This window comes from Balaenoptera borealis (genome assembly GCF_965194805.1).
Source record: "Balaenoptera borealis genome assembly, chromosome: 1".
NCBI classification, from domain to species: domain Eukaryota; kingdom Metazoa; phylum Chordata; class Mammalia; order Artiodactyla; family Balaenopteridae; genus Balaenoptera; species Balaenoptera borealis.
In genome coordinates, this window is record NC_138860.1 from 125,597,591 (window position 1) to 125,615,752 (window position 18,162).

The window sequence follows — 18,162 nt, forward strand, 5'->3', positions numbered from 1 at the left end:
TTCCTTGAACCAACGATTCCTCTTTCTTAGTTTATCTCTGTATTTTGGTGGCATATTCTCCAGTGACTCTTGAGAAAGGTGCCCAGAAAGTCAAGTTTTTGAGCTCTTGCATTACCTTTTTAGCTAAGTATATACTATGGTTCTATCTTACCCGTACACTTAGATAAATTCCATGGTATAGAGTTATAAATTGTGCATAAGTTTTTCTTCAGAATTTTCTAGACCTTGCTCATTGTTTTCTAGCTTTCCAGGTTAACCTGGGGAAGCTGCATGCAATTAATATTTTACTTAAAATTTGCATTCTTTTGCAAGTGATCTGTCTCTTTCTCTCTCTCAAACTTTTGAGATCTTATCTTTATTCTCAGGATTCAATCAAAGATGAACCTTGGTGTGGATCTTTCTTTATTAATTGTACTAGGCATTTATGTGGTCTTCAGTTTTAGCGAATTTTCTATTATTATTTGTTTGCTAATTTCTTCCTCTCCAGTATCTCTGGTCTCTTCTCTTGTTATTCTTATGTAAATATTGGACTCCCCAGCTGAGCCTCTAAGGTCTTTTTTTTTTTTTTCATTTTAAGTTTTCCTTTACATTTTTATTTTTTTTTCCTGCTAACATATTTTATTTCTACTTTATACTTAATTATAACTGAACACCCTTATTTTTTGAACTCTGCTTTTGTTTCATGGGTGCAGAATTTCTCTGTGGTAGTATTTATATTTTAAAAAAAATCTGTGTTCTACTCCTTACATTATGTTGCTCCGGATTTCCTCTGTTTGGCTTGTTGGCTTTTTGTTCTTTGTCTTTCATGGTAGAGTGTGTCCTCGGAGGTCTGGTGGTTCATGGCCATCCATCCATATCTAATAATGAGACATTTGAAAGGTGATTGTGTGTTCAGGTGGCTTGTGGCAGTGGTGTGCTTCCCTAGAGAGTTATCATCAGGCTAGTTTCTGGCCATTGCACTGGAAGATCCTGAAGATCACTACCTAAAAGTCATTTCTCTTCAGCCTTTAGTTTCTCAGAAACCTTTTAGTCTCATGCCTAAAGACAGAAGCTCACTGAAAGGATTAGGAGAATAAAAAGAAAGTGGTGGGCAATGGTGGGTACTCAGCATGTAGACAGACCCTCACTTAACCCCTGTTTTTTGAGTGATGCACTCTCAGCTGACTCTAGCTCCTCAATTCTAGAGTCCTTCTGGCTCCTCTAGCTTATCTGTTTCTTTGTTTTTTAACAAGAATGGGATTGGGTATTTTCCTGGCAGTTTTGGGGGAACTGGATGTGGAGTTTCAATTTTCTTCACATAGCTTGACCTCTTTGAAAAATTTCTTGTCATCTCTCCAATTTCAGTTCAATCACTGTCTTCCTAGACTTACTCCAGTCAAATTGACCAGTGCTCCAACCATTGATCTAAGTGTTGGATTTTGTATATAGGCCATTAAAGCAACTGTCTAATTGTATTCAAATCATCTGGGCTTCCGTCATCCTTGAGGGCAGATGCTTTATCTTTTCAACTAAGAATCCCTGGCTCCTAGCACAGTGCCTATATTTGATACTCAACTAATATTTTCTTTAATAAATAGTTGTCTGAAGATTTGCGTTTGGCTCTGTTTTACTCCACTTATCAATGATTAGTCTTGCATATATTTTTTGACATCTCTTGGTCTCTCAACACAATACCCACTCACAGGGCTCTTTTGAGGATCAAATTAAACAAAGTAGGTAAGAAAGCACCTAGTTAACTATAAACTGTTGTATAATTGTAAACAGTTTTTATTTCTACAAGACACAAGCATAGGTATACAGCATTCTATGAATAACTTATTAAAACTTACAGTGCATTAGGTATTGTGTTATGATTAGTTAATATTAATATATGATAAGGAGAACTCTGCTATTTATTGAACAACCTTCCTGTAGTCTATTTGATCAGCCCCTGTCTATCTCTGATCTACACTCACTACTCTTTACCTCATTCATTGCTTGAACTGCATTGGCTTCTAGATGTTTCTGGAAGACCTTCATTGAGTCTCACTTCAGAGCTTTTCCATTTTCCATTCAAACTGTCCGGAACCCTCTGTTCCCAAGTCTTTAGGGCTCACACTCTCACTTAATTGAAGTATTTGCTTAAATGTCATTTCCTAGCAAAAGCCTCCTCAGATTACTTCTGTTCTCCTTTCCCTGGCTTATTTATTTTGTTTAATAATTTCTTATCTAATCTCCTCATTAGAATGTAAGGTCAATAACACAAACACTTTTTCTGTTTTGTTCAGTGGTGTATTCTTAGCACCTGGATCAATGACTAATATCTAGTGCATACTCAATAAACATTTATCGAAGATAATGAGATATGTCATGCACCATTCTAAATGACATACATGATCTCAATTGACAATAATTCTCACAAATTCATGACACAGGATTGATAAAATATAGCATGGTTGCAGTATAAACTTCAATTTTTTCACACAACAATAGCATTCACTTATTAGCATTGATTTTATGCTTTACTTTTTAGGCATGGTTTTAAATATATTGCTATGCAAAATGGTGTTTTAAATATAACCAAAACGATGTCGTATGTGTAACTTTTTCTCTTTTTCCCATCAGTAAAATGTCTCTTTTTCAGACCACAGGTAAGTATAGGAGTCAATGTGCATTTTGGAACTACTTACCTGACACCATGAATGGCAGCTGGTCTTCGGAGGGCTGTGAACTGACATACTCGAATGAGACCCACACCTCATGCCGCTGTAACCACCTGACACATTTTGCAATTTTGATGTCTTCTGGTTCTTCTATTGTAAGCCAATTTTCCAATTCATATTTATAAATCTGTTTTTTTTCTTCTTCTTTATGTCATTCAAGAGAATATTTAATTTTTATATGTTTTCTTTGAGTGTAAATAGCATATTTAATTTACTGATACAATGTCAACATTACCTTTTTTTTAGTCTTTCTTTTCTTACCTGCCTTCTATGACATATCTAGTTTGGATCTTTGGTTATTTTTAGTGTAAGACTTACCTAATCTATAATATCTAGTAGATTGTGTATTAAATATCTATCCATTGACTCTTAGTTTTTAATGCTGCTTTTAAGGACCATTTATACATTTTAAAGTATCATGGACTTTAAGGGCTTTTGCCTTTGTATTGAAAGTTTATTTTTACTGATGACAAATTGATTAAAAATATTTGATACCTGGTCAATAAGTATTAGCACATTCATAACAAATACCATGTTTTAATAATGTAGAACCCTGCAAGATTTTTAAACATGAAAAATCTTTCTAAGGTGAATAGCTTCATAATATGTATTTTACATCAGTAATATCTTGCTTTTACATTATATAGGTTTTTGTTTTATATCCCTGTATTAGAATCTATAGATTACAGGCTCATTTCCCTACAATACTTAAAATCCATCAAATACATATCATGACTAAATAAATCTGCCTAACCCTAATGTCAGTGATAAAGATGATTTTTTTTTCTGAATGTTAAATAAACAAAGATGCCTCTTAAAACCATCTGGTTAGAGTGAAACCAACCTTTCCCATTTCAAAGTCTCGCAACTATACTGTTTTGTTATTCTATATATGCAGCATTTCTGATACCTTTGTTTAATGTGTTTAAATGAATTACTGCATTGAAATGACTTGTTCTTACCACTGATAAAGCTGCTTTAATTAACCATTTTCACATTACAATAATGAATTGCCTTTCTAATATCAAGAAACTAATGGTGATAACATTGTTAAACCATATACTAATATATACTGTGCTTAGGGAAAAAGATCACTAATTACAGAACTGTTAAAGTGCTATGTGATTTATATCAGATTTTCTGAATGTTGAACACTTTCAAAAGTACAAAATTTTCTCATCTAAATGCACATTTGTATTTTTACATTTTATGAACAGTTTAATGTTTCACCAAAAAGGGAAGTTCATTATATGCTGTAGTTCCTTTGACGAGCTACTGAGTTATTCTTTTAACAGTTGTATTATTATTTTCCCTTAGGGTATTAAAGATTATAATATTCTTACAAGGATCACTCAACTAGGAATAATTATTTCACTGATTTGCCTTGCCATATGCATTTTTACCTTCTGGTTCTTCAGTGAAATTCAGAGCACCAGGACAACAATTCACAAAAATCTCTGCTGTAGCCTATTCCTTGCTGAACTTGTTTTTCTTGTTGGGATCAATACAAATACTAATAAGGTATGTAGATCTCCCTTACTCTCTATTTTTATTTTCTAAATTTTTACTTTCCTAAATATATATGTCATAGAAACATATATGAATTGGAATTGAATTGGAATTAAGGGCTTAATGGGGCAAATACACGATATACTTTGTTCTTAAGGTGTTTCTAAGTTTGAGAATGCTTACATATGTGAGCAACTTGCTTAGTAATTCCATTAACCACAGTGGCCCTCATTATGATGAACTGCAAAAACTTGTCAGCAAACTGAAGAAATAACCTTGTTTTGTTTTTTGTTTTGTTGTGGTTTGTTTTTACATGGGCGTTAAACAAAAACAGAAGGGAGAGGGAGGGGAGAGAGGAGTTGGAAAAAATGTTTATCTCAAGACAGGGATGGAACACAAAAGTGGCTAAGGTTCATAGGTTGAAATATGATGAATTAGCTCAACCTAGTAAATGCACTTTTCTAACCATTTTCCACCATTATTGATCTAGAGCCTTATCAAATAGCTCCCATCTTGAGCTAGTCTGGGTCATCCTAGAAGCAGACACTAAAGTGGGATAAAACAAGCAATAAATTTATTAAGCGAAATGGCTGTGAGAGAAAACAGGAAGAGAGAGACTTGGAGAGCCATCAGACCAAGATGCAGGCCTGAGCCTGAGTGAAGGAAAGAAAGGTGAAAGGATGAGTTAGTAGAAGCACTTTACACAGCAGTGCAGTTCTAAGGAAAGCCCAGTTTGCCTGTCAAGGAGTCCTTTGAGAAGACCCTCAGCCAAAGTCACATGGCAGGTCTCTCAAGAACAGGAATGTCTTGCTGTGCTCAGTCAGTGGCTGTCAGCAGCCATCAGGAAACGTGAGCACATCAGTGGCTTTCCTGTATAGCAGCTGCAGCCCGCCCTGCAGCTGGAGACCAGAGAAGTGCATCAACATGGCCACAAAACATTAAATTGCCTCCATATTTCCATTCTTATTAGTCATCTTTCAAGTACTGAGAGTAACCATCAGTTATCAAGGTTTTCTTCTGAAGTAGATGCCACAAAGCACCTATTTTAAATAACCTACACGAGACTGTAAACTCCGTATGTTTTTGTTTGTTTGTTTTGCAGTGGTATTTATAACACCTGTCAATTCTGTGCACCTCCCACTATCCTCCAATGCCCAATTCCTCCTTCAGCTTCACCCCACCGTCATCCTCACCACAAAACTATTCCTTATAGTGTTTATTTTCAATTCTATTTCACCTATCAAATTCTTCCCACTTTAAAGCCGTATTTCAAATCTCACTTCCTCACTGAAGTGGTTCCCAAATTTTAATCACCATCCCCAACCTTATATAGTACTCTCGAATCTATTTTAGTAGGTAATCTCATTATGTTTGAATTATACTCTATTTTATTAAGTGCAATAAGTATGTAAATGTTATTATGTTATCTCACCAGTAATAGATTGTGTTAGTTCTGTTACTACAGAAGTGTATAACTATTTCATTTTCTGTTATTTCTTATAAGCCTAACTCTAGTTCTAAGTGTGAAGTCAATACTAATAAATAATATTGAACTGAAATCCATTTCAAATTTACCTGATAACCTTGTAACTTCAAGTGATCATATAACGGATATTTTTGTAAAATATATCATCATTTGTCTGTTTTGTAAATTCAGTGCCTTCTCTTAATTATTTATGATGTTTTGTTTAACATAGTATTAGCAGTAAGTTTCATTCTTTGAGCATGATTAAAATAAAGGAAAGTAAAGGCAGCTCCAAAACAGAAATCAACTCAAATCATAACAGTCACTGTGAGATAATCAGGTGACTAATCCACAATTTATCACATAATATAAGTGTATAAAAAGTATAAATCTCTGGACAAGAATAGCAACTTAGTTCTATTACAGGACAGGTGAATGTTTCACATTGATGAAGCACAGTTCTTTTAAATCAGTTGGGAATGGTACAATTTAAAAAACTGACACTTGACAGGGATATTTTAATGTGACCAAGCATTATATAAAATGGCATAATTTATGGAGAAAGTCAAGATTTTATGTTACAATAATGTTAAAGTAAACACTGCTTATGGTTTCTTTCTTTGCTTTCTAGCTCTTCTGTTCCATCATTGCCGGGCTGCTGCATTACTTCTTTTTAGCTGCCTTTGCATGGATGTGCATTGAAGGCATTCACCTCTATCTCATTGTTGTAGGAGTCATCTACAACAAGGGATTTTTGCACAAGAATTTTTATATCTTTGGCTATCTCAGCCCAGCTGTGGTAGTTGGATTTTCAGCATCATTAGGATATAGGTATTATGGCACCACCAAAGTGTAAGTTAAGATGATCTCATAAATATTTGGAATGCAATTCTGAATAAGCTTTGTATATCATTGAAAATTTTGCTTTGTTGAAGTACATACAAGCATATGTATAGATTTTTATCTCTTATTTACTTTTCAGATGTTGGCTTAGCACAGAAAACAACTTCATTTGGAGTTTTATAGGACCAGCATGTCTAATCATTCTTGTAAGTATATATAAAATTGCGGCTAGAATTCAAAAAAAGTTACAATTTAAGGGTGCTTAAAATTCTCAATAATCAGGCATTACTTTGAGGGGAAAAATAATTTTGAGCACTTTACAACAAAGCATTTATTAATACTAGACATATATTGCATCACTATTGAGAAAAAATATACATTTTAAACTCAAAGCTATTATAATTCATTTGCCTCTCTTGGGAGGATGTATTTTTGCACTACATATAGGAAAAGCATTTTTCGCTTATCAGTAGTATCTCAGCATACTTCAATACTGAGAGTGTGCGAACCAGCTGATAATCTGGCATTTCAGATGTTTACGTTATTTAATCTTTTATCAATGATCAGTGATCTTTGAAGATTAGACTGTCATCTTTATAGTTTTATCATCCTTATGTACCCTGTCATCACAAAAGTGATTTTAAACTAAATTGCAACATCAGAGACAAGAACCCACTATTTCCCATGAGCAGGCAAGTCATATATTGATAGCCCTATTTCAGCTGGGAAGAGGGCCTTTTAATTCTTATTGGAAGTGGTTTCAAACCTACAAATTTGGCAGGTGTTATATGTTCCATTCTAAATAAAGACATTTTTATATGTCTCCAGAGCATTTCTAAGTGCCGTAAGTTTTCAAAGCCTCTCTGAATATAATAGTCTGTCAATGAATCTGGGAGGTCTGACAAGGCTGTACAATAGAATGAATTGTCAATGGAGGAGTTGTGACAATATTTTGGACAACTTTGTCCCATATGTTTTGGCCATAGCTAGCTATCTTTTTCGAATTCTTTTCCTCTCATTCTCTCCCCATGTGTTTTTATGGGTGTGAGGAAGCTGCTAAATGGAGAAAGACTTGAAATGCAAAGCAGAGAATTTTCTTCAAGGTTTACTTTTTAATGGTGTGGGTGAAATAAAGTGCATTCAGGAACTATATTTCCTAATCATGACAGAAAATTGTTTATAATTCTCACAGTGAATCTAGTAATATAAAAAGAAAACATTGGCAAGATTTCAGCTAAAACAGTTTCAGAGTTAGTTAATTTAGAATTCCAAAATTTTCAACCCACATGAGAATAGAGGCTGAATGTGTCCCATCCGTATATTTTCATGCGCTGCCCTGATATGAGTATTTTGCGTGAAAGCACTGTCTAAATTTTCTAATTTTACTGATTCCCTCTCTACGGAGTGGGCCATCTCTCATATTGTTTTGTATAAGTGAAAGTTCTTTGGATCAGTGATTCTTAGAGTTTAGAGGAAAGTAGTGGCCTAGAAAGTTCCTGAAAACAGGAAAAATAGGAGCATATTTCTCTAAAGTAAGAAATAGAAAGTGTTCCCTGAAATTATTTTTTTTTACTTTTGCTTCTATAAGGGAAAAGATAACTTTGGATTATCTTATAGTAAGATGGACAGATTTTAGATGGGTTTATCTAAAAATGAGTCCTATAAACTTTCCCAGAAGCCTAAATGAACAATGTCACACTGTCCTAGTCTGAAATTAATGAACCAATATATCTTCCTTACGGTTTCTGTATGATAATCATTCCATTTAACTAGAGGGTCAGGCTATTTAAGAAATGGATAAGGCCTTTCGGTTTAGTCTAAAACTGAATACTGTTTATCTTTTTTATATCTTTGAAAACAGCAGAAATTCTTTAAATAATTATTGAATGGAAGTGAATTCCTTTACTCTAGTGATCTCTGGCTTTCTGTGCTAATGCTGGCATATTATTATTATTACTATTATTATTATTCAGCTGTATGATACAACATTAAGTAAAAGTTCTCCTGTTGTCCCAGAATAGTATTGCATTCAAAGATAAAGTATAAGAAATATTGAGCACCCAGACATTTGAAAAAGAGCCACCAATAATTTGGACCTGACACTTCCCATGGATCTTTCAAAGAGACATTAGGACCAGGTGTAGCCCAGTAAGGGGACTAAAGAGTGGGGCTGAGAGGGTCGTGTCTCGGAGTTAGGAGTCCTTGGTCTTTGAGGGAGTGCATTGTTCTCTATGAAAAGCTTTTCCTTACCCTGACAGTGAAAAAAAAAAAAGTACTCCCCCATCTCCATGAAGACAAGTTGTGGAGGAGTACTCCAAAAGGTCTGTAGGGAATGGAATCGGAAAGAGTAAGAGTAAAGCTCTCATCTTGATCCCGGATTGATGTGACTGTGGAATTTTCATGTCTCCTTGATATTCAAGAGCAATATATGAACAATTTTTATGACAGCTTGACATATGTCCCCTGACTTTTGTCAAGTGTGAACATAGAGCCTAGACTTGCTTTTAGTTTCCTGCAGGCTGCATGCTTATTGGACTATCCCCTTGACAGCAGGGAGGAAAAGGATTATTATAGAGTGTGCCTGGGAATAAAATGACGGGGTGAACACACAAAGGCTTCAGCTATCCTATAAGCACAGAAAAGTTAGAGAGGGGAAGAAAAGTTGTCGTGCTGCCCAGAAGGTTGTCAGGTCAAGTGAAGTTATACACAGCAAGAAAACAGGCTGAGTACAGGTGATGTTGAATGGTGGCGTGGCTGGCCCTCTCTGAAAAATGGAAGGGGCCAAGATGGAAATGAAATACTATAAACACTAAAAAAAAATCACATATACCATCTAAGTGTAAGCCATCACATAAGCCAAGATTACCGGCAGTAATAAGAACCAACCTAAACCAAAGTGATGTCGTGAAGCTCTCTCCATCCGCAAGAGCTGATCAGACCCTTCCAGCCCCCAGCAGCAGAGGAGCTGAGCTTTATCAATGAAGGAACATATCCTAGAATCAACCGTGCCACCCCAACAGTCATCTATACAGATTTACTGAATTGAAAATTGTCATCCTATGTTTGGGGATATTCTGGTAGGACAAGATGCCAATCCATATCATTAAGGTCACGGTGTTAATTGGGTGGTCTGGGCATGATGGGAGGACAGAGGAAATATAAGAATTATCCCCTGCCCACTATAGTGTTAATGAGGAGAAAGCAAGATGAAACAAATGACAAAGAATATCATATAATAAAATATAAGTGATACCGGTGAGATGTGGAAGAGGAAGTCATCATGGAGATGAGGAACTCGTTTGCGGATGGGGAGAGAAGCAGAGTATACTTTCCATACAATGGATTCTTATTGTGAACTTAAGTGTCTCCTAAGCAGCCGTATAAGCGTGCCAGATTCCTTTTGAAGGAAAACAAAGGGCACAGACAAAATAGTTGCTATTGTAAATAAGGCAGTACCAGAAATCACAAAATTATCATCATCTGTCTTTTATTAAGAAGATTCAAGAATCATCTTTTCATAGACTCATCACTCCCTAGTCTACATGTCATTAACTATTTACCAAATTTTTACCTCCATAAAACTTATCCGTTTCTTCTCTATTTTCACAGTCAGACCTTTGTTATCCCTTTGAGTCATTGTTATTCCTTACTAAGATTATAGTATTAATAACAATAATAGGAATTTTTTTTAATTTACAGTTTGTTGAGCAGCTACTAATTTTAAAAACAGACAGCTAATACTTCAATACTCAATCTCCTTAAATAATCTACATTGTCATCATCCCATTTTATAGTTAATGAAAAATAGAATTTGATTCAAAATATTAAGTGATTTGCCCAAGGCACTGAAATCTACAAATAATGAGGCTAGAACTTTAAACTAGTTCTGTCTTAATCTAAAGCTCACCTTTTCATTTTAACTTGCTACATTTTCAGTTGCCTTCTAATCTGTCTTTTTGCTGCCATTCTGTACCATTTCATTTTAATCTATCCGGAATAAACTGCCCCAAACTCAGCTCACATAATGGGAACAATTAATAAGAAAAATAAGAACATTAATATTAAGCTCTTGTATATTCCTGGTGCTAAGCTAAACATTCTCCATATGTTAGCACATTTAGTTTAATCCTTCAACAACTCAAAAATGTGTGTGTGTGTGTGTGTGTGTGTGTGTGTGTGTGTGGTTTATTTTATTTTGAAGTTGGAGAAATTGGGGCATAGGGTGGTTACACAGTTTGCCGAACAATTACTAAGTACCTGAGCTGGAACTCACATTCGTGAAGTTGAGTCTATGACCTACCTTCTTCATCCCATTGCCGATAAGTTCCCCATTGCCTATAGTCTAAATACCATAGGCTGGTGTATAAGGTTCTCAGTAATTTAGCTGAACCCTGCCTATTTTCAGCCTTTTCTCGCACTGCATATCTCCACAAAACAACTCACCAAAGAACTTTATCCTTTTTAGAATATTTGCCGCGCTTTGGATATTTTCTTGGTTCTTTGCACTCAATAATCCTACAACCTTGTGCAAAACTCTGCTGCCTGAAATCTTATCATTAATTACTGCACAACTTCATGAAAACCTTTCCAGATTTGTAACTAATCTCTTTCTTCAACATGCTCCCATAGAATTTTGAGTCAAACCCGAAATAGTACTTTTAATGCTTTGTTTTGTTTCACATGATAATTTTCTGTCTGCATTACACTACTCATCTCCCACATCCAAATACCCAACATAGAGCTGTGAGTCTCTTGATTCACTGACCATAACTTGTTCAATAATCAGTGCCACTTGTTGCATGACCTTAGGGGCCACAGCCCAATGAGTCCCAAACGAGTTTTCTACACAGCCACATTCACAATGCATTCTCTATGCGTGAGTGGACTCTACACTGTAAAACTACCAGCCTTCTTACTGATCACCCCAGAACACAGAAGGTAGCAAATCCTTAATAATTATCTGTGTATTTTAATTGATCCATTAATAAAGACCATGGTAATAAATAAGGCAAGAAGAAACACCCTGTGATCTTTCTTAAGCTATATGACTTCTGTGTTCTGGATTCCTAACATGTAAGATGAAGATAATGATGCCAGTCCAACGCAACAAAGATATAGTAAATACAAAACAATTTTTTTAGAAAAAGCATCTATTCTTTAAAAATTAAAAAAGGAAAATACACAATAATTTGGAGGACAATCTTTGGCTTTCTTAGCTTTACCTTTTGTATTAAAAATTAAGGGGCTTCCCTGGTGGCGCAGTGGTTGAGAATCTGCCTGCCAATGCGGAGGATACGGGTTCGAGCCCTGGTCTGGGAGGATCCCACATGCCGCGGAGCAACTGGGCCCATGAGCCACAATTGCTGAGCCTGCGCGTCTGGAGCCTGTGCTCCGCAACAAGAGAGGCCACGATAATGAGAGGCCCGCGCACTGCGATGAAGAATGGCCCCCACTTGCCGCAACTAGAGAAAGCCCTCACACAGAAACGAAGACCCAACACAGCCATAAAAATAAATAAATAAATAAACCCAAAGTTTAAAAAAAAAAATTAAGTTAAAACACTAATTTTAAAACCATAATTTGCACAACAAAATTTTGTATGCAAGGTTCTGTATGTTTGGCCAATATAGTGTGTGTGTGTGTGTGTGTGTGTATGTATATATACATATATATAAGCATAGGTCCTAATTTTTTTAAATATTGGTGAAGATATGACAGCATTTGTTTAATTATAGCAAGATATTATTATGATAACCGTGCTTGTACATGGAATTTGTTAAAAGTCTCTAGTACGCTCTGCTGGAAAACGTTAACTGAAATGAAACAGTGTGAAATGTCTTAAAGAAAAGCAATAGAAATTTAATAGAATAAATAGTATTTATTTTCCAGAATAAAGATAAAAAGTAAGTGAGCCTTCAAGTTTAAATAGATAATTAGTGGTGACTTTGTTATGCCTGGCTTTAAATGAGAGATAAAATTGCTCTCTCAGCTTTCTCTGAATAAATCTGGGAAGACTTGTACTTGGAAAAGAAATTTTTATAGAACAACTGGCAATGGGTTTAATTCTTACATGGAATCCTTGCATTTCTTCTATAGAGTAAGAACCAGTTCCCAGTAAATGATATTTGCTTGTTTTTATGAATGGAGCCCTGGGGCATGTCTGGTTTGGAGTTATAATGGTGATGCCTTTAAGATAATATGTAAATGAATAAGCACAGAATTAGTTCGCACTGGTGGCTTTTTCTACCCCTAGGTATGTTGTTTCAAAGGAAGATTCAAGCTTTCAATTTACTCTGATAAGTGTTAACTACTTAGGTATTTGAGCAGCAACATTTTCAGCATTGATCAAATAAAAGTACTTCCTCAGGTGTTTACCCATTAATATTAAGGATCTCTTAGAATTCTGAAGTGTGAACCACTGACCCCACTGATTCTATCTACGAATCACTACATTTAGAATGTTAAGATTATAACTATACATGAAAAGACCTAGCCATGCTTTTGAAAGATTGAGCTGTACAAGAAAGAGATTTCTAAATCTTTGTAAAGCAAGCTGCAAACTGAAGATAATTTACATAATTTATTTCTTTCTTCAGTATTTTTAATCTTTCATGCTGAATTCTTTCAACTAAAACTGTGCAAATGATTAGATTCAAGTACACAAATATAAAGAAGAGTTTGTGAAAATAATTTAACTTTTAAGTAGAAATTGAAGTTTCTCATAGATATGTTCAGTATTGAAGAATTTAATTTGCTTGATTGAGGCAAATACTAATTAAGCTGTGTCCAAATAAGGCATTTTCTTTAAAAAATGAGAACTTTCATTTCAATTTAAATCACAACTCTTATAATTCAGTGTTTCTATATTGCTCCTTTACCCACGTCTTTTTAGGTTGCCCAGAATTCCACTCAGTTTTTTGTGATGGTCTCCTCTAATTGTTCTAAATTATGTCTACAATCTCTTATTTCCCTTTCACTAGGAAATAACTATTAAAACCTACTCAAAACTGAATTCCTCACATAAGCCTTACAAGACAGACCATGTCTATGTATATTTATTATTATGTGATGTATTCTTATTACATTTTTTTAAATTTCACACATTGCCCAAGCTTGAAAGAAATGCAAATATTACAAGACTATGTAAAGTAAAAAGTGAACATTTCAAAACATACTCATATTCTCCATGACTGACTACTCTTTTGCTCAATACTTACTTTGTATCTTTCCAGACCTTTGCTATGCATACACACACACACACAAATACATATATACCACACATAAATATGCATATACATATGTATAAATGTAAGCAATGTAATTTGATTATAAATTCAAATAACCCAAATTATTTATAACCTGCAATGTATCATATTCATCCTTCCTTGTTAGAACATACAATCCTACCATTTTTTATCATTTCATATTATGAGTATGATCTAATTTATTTAACCACTTCCTTATTGATTTTCTTCTTACAAATAATACTGCAAGAGAATCGTTTCAATACAGTTACATATATCCATTATATAAATTTGTTATGAAGTGCTTTTGAGAAGTATAATGTACAGCACAGGGAATATAGTCAATAATATTGTAATAACTTTGTATGGTACATAATGTATAAAAATATCAAATCACTCTGTTGTACACCTGAAACTAATGTAATATTGTAAGTCAACTAAACTTCAATTTTTAAAAAAGCTACAAATGCAAGTTGAGGCAGATTTTTAAATTTCCAAATTGCCTCCAAAACATTTACTTCAATCGATACTTCCATTGACAATATATAAGAATGTCCGTTTTCTGACATTTTTGCCAACACTAGATAATTTTATCTACTGTGGTTTCTAATGGCTAAATTGGAATATATAAACTGAAAGGAAGAATTATGATAGACCAAGATTCTGCAACAGTGCCATCATTAACACGTAGGACCAAATCTTTGTTGCGGGGCCTATGCTGTATGGAAGTTTAGCCGCATCTCTGGCTTCTACCATCACCACCAGCTCCACCATCACCACCTAGGTATGACAACCAAAACTGTCTCCAGATACAACCAAATGTCCCATGGGGGGCAATACCCCCAAATCTCTTGACTGGTAGCTACTAGTGTAGACTTGGTTTTTAAGTATCTTTTATAGGAGTGCATTTGCAGCTTTCTTTAAATGGCATAAATATAAGGAAGAGAATTAAAATCATAGTTCAGGCAATGTCCTTTAGATGACCCCATTAAAGCTATATTAGAAACACTATTCACTGTAAATTTTAAACTGTGGGTAACAATTTTAATTACATGGATAACATTTTAATTACATCTGTTAATTTAATGGCATCATATTTGTTAGATGCATCTTTAGTGACCTCTGTGGTTCAAGGCACTTCAGTATTCTACCCTTTTCTCCGTATTATGTATTAATAAGAACTTCAGAGCCTATAACATTTAACTACTTTTTCATATGATTCTGACCTTCTTGAAACAGGTAGCTGGAATTTAAAAAAAGGAAAAGTGGTGCTAAAAAAGAACTTAACATAAATAATACATTTGTAGTTTTCAATGTATTCCCATTCATGGGAGTTATATTCTTACCGGAAATACCTTCACAGATAATCTTCTTGGGACTTGTTCTAAAAAATTTCATAAAATTTGAATAACTTCATAAAAATTATCGATCCAAAAAAATATTGAAAAAGAAACCCCTTGGGTCTCTCAAGCCCAATAAGAAATAACCAGCTCAATTAGAATTTCACCAGCCAAGGTGAAATTCATCCCTGGTATTTTTGTATAAATGCAGCTTTACATTGAGGGATGTTACATAATGCAATGGTGAGAGGGAAACACTAGGGATGTTGGAAGAGCAAGACAGTCAATTAGAATTATTATTCACTTTACGTTTGTGTAGTCTTTTAATCTTTACAAAACCCTTTTAGCATCTCAGTTAATCTTCCCAAAAGCTTCGGTAATACATCGAAATTAAGGTAGTAATAGCATGTAATAAGAGATAATATTTTACTAGATTTTCACTAGATCTAGTAACTATAATCTTGACTTATCTATTTATAAATACCTATGGGGGTTCTACTATTCATAGCTTTTTAAAGTGTACCAATTCCTTGAGAACTGGTTAAACTAAAGCAAATTATGTACATTCTTATGTAGCTAACATACGAAATCTTCAAGCTACTACTCAGTAAGAATACATAAAAATCCTTAACCTTAGCCAAGAGCACACTACATATTCTGATCGTTCTTTTACTTCTGCTCATCCTCTTAGTGTAACACAGAGTCCTTACCCAAGCTGGTCTGCAAAAAGAGTGAGCCCTTATTTGAATCAGTCTTTGTTAGCATTTGCTGAGCTCTTGTTCTACACGTCTGAAAATATTTAATCTTCCCTGTAAGTATTTATCATGTCCCTCTGTCCCCTTCAGTACTCTCTGCAAAATATAAAATACTCATTCTGAGAGAATGGACTATCTGCGTGGCTCTGTCTTGATTTCTATTTCTCATATAAAAATGTTGTGTCTAGTTTCAGGGCTTCCCAAGAAAGGAACATTTACAATTCCTTCTGATGAAAAAAACATGCCTCCTGGTGGTTTCTGTTCAAAAAGAGAGCCCAAGTTGTTCAGTGTTAGTGCACAGCCTTTATTCATTAGAGATTCATTCACACTCATTTGGGTAAGAGCCACCATTCTGACTGTATTTTAAATAAGTGGAAACTTATTTTAAGGCTTATAGAGATTAAGCAATTTACTCAGGATCACCCAGCTACTGAGTGGTAGAGGCAAGCTCATGCTTTCCAAGTTTACATTCTGTGCTGTTTCCCTGTCATATATTCTTTCATCTTTCCTTGCCCAGGAGACTGAAGGGAGTAGATCTTTGTTAGATCCACGAAAAACTTGTTCCTATCTCCCAGATTCTACAAATGGTTTCAAGATGAGTTGTCAGAGAACAGCAACTGCATTCCTTCTAAAAATTATTCATGAACTTTCAATTCTTTGTTTTACTTAGTGAAGATGTCAAAATAAATTATTTTTCACTGAAAGTGATGGAGATCTTGTCTACTATAGATGTCTCTTTCCCCATTTTGTATTGCTTTATCTAAATACTTGCCAAGCATATCTAACAACTAATCAAAAAATCCTACCTGAAATCCTGACTATATCAGACTATAGATCAGTATATGGAATACAGATAGTCTGGATGTTTACTGTTCTTTTAATTGATATTCATCAGTAAGCAATTTTCAATGTCCTGTATGACATCTAATTGCTCAAATTCCTTTTTCAGTTTTTCTCCCATCAAGAAAAAGCTGAAAGGTAAATTTGGTGTTTCAGCCATTTTTAATTGTCCTTAATTCCATACTTCTAATTAGCAGATTTATTTTCTTTAGAAAAAATAATTTGTTCTTTTGAATTCTTTGGAAAGTCCATATGATTTTTTTAACTAACACTATCAGTATAGGTAGTATTAAATCAAAATAAAAGTACAGGGAGTATGAAAAGAAAAAATAACCTGGGAAAAAATGAGTACAATACTTTGAATGTTTCAGAATAGGTCAAAATTTTATCAAATATTAAAGCCCCAGTTAAGGCTGTGCTAGAAACTGAGGAGATGTAAGTGGAGAGACCTTGCTCCCAAACAGTGTATCAGGTGGACATGTATACACAGACAACTCTAAGACAACACTTCGGTAAGCTTGAGGTAACATCTTGGAAAAGCAAAGCTGAACATTTCTTCACCCCCTGTTTACATCTTTCATGGCTTTACATTGCTCCTGGGGTCAAGTCTAAAACTTTTAACAAAGCCGAGGATAAGAGTGACCTATTAGGTTATTTATCGTCAAAATCAGGACCTTTCTGAAAGTGAAATGTAGGTAATAAAAAAATACTTGAAATTGGTTTCACTGTATTGGTGGACCTATAAAACAGCTCTATTCAAAAAGCTATTTTCAAAAGTAATTTTTTTCCTACAGAGTAACACTTATTTGGAACAGAGCACCACGTGCCTGATAGACATTCTGAATGATAATAATAGATTCACAATGATAGACGTTTTGAATCCTTCTTCCACTACCCCGATACACGAAGGAGGTGGCTGTCCCTAGCCACTTGTGCCTGAGCGTATTTGGGTGAAAGGTGATGCTTACATCATATCTGGATAAGGTCCAGAAAGAGGTGACATATTGCTGGTTATCTTCCATATTTAGGCACATTTGGAAGTTAGAATGGTCACTACACACGTGATTCTCACACGGTACCCCAGGAGCCATGGCAGAAGCTGGAGGTGGAGCTTGCCCAACATATCCGAGCTTATCTTTTTTTTTTTTTTTTCTACAGTTTTGTCTTTTATTTTGTTTTATTTATTTATTTATTATTTATGGCTGTGTTGGGTCCCCGTTTCTGTGCGAGGGCTTTCTCTAGTTGGGGCAAGCGGGGGCCACTCTTCATTGCGATGCGCGGGCCTCTCGCTATCGCGGCCTCTCTTGCTGCAGAGCACAGGCTCCAGACGCGCAGGCTCAGTAATTGTGGCTCACGGGCCCAGCTGCTCCGCGGCATGTGGGATCTTCCCAGAGCAGGGCTCGAACCCGTGTCCCCTGCATTGGCAGGCAGATTCTCAACCACTGCGCCACCAGGGAAGCCCCC

At 35.1% G+C, this 18,162-nt stretch overlaps 1 protein-coding gene across 8 annotated transcripts in view; it reads left to right on the plus strand.

Annotated features, from left to right (window-relative positions):
* ADGRL4 (adhesion G protein-coupled receptor L4) overlaps window positions 1-18,162 on the plus strand; it is a 128,093-nt gene that overhangs the window by 87,993 nt on the left and 21,938 nt on the right. For 7 of the 8 annotated variants that reach the window (XM_082355081.1, XM_082355083.1, XM_082355079.1 and 4 more), the window contains 4 exons: window positions 2,624-2,797; window positions 4,020-4,223; window positions 6,308-6,528; window positions 6,659-6,725. In XM_082355081.1, the coding sequence (XP_082211207.1) occupies window positions 2,624-2,797; window positions 4,020-4,223; window positions 6,308-6,528; window positions 6,659-6,725 (666 nt within the window). Of the gene's footprint in view, window positions 1-2,623; window positions 2,798-4,019; window positions 4,224-6,307; window positions 6,529-6,658; window positions 6,726-16,375; window positions 17,857-18,162 lie in introns of those variants that run through there. The other variant, XM_082355082.1, reaches the window with a different exon arrangement.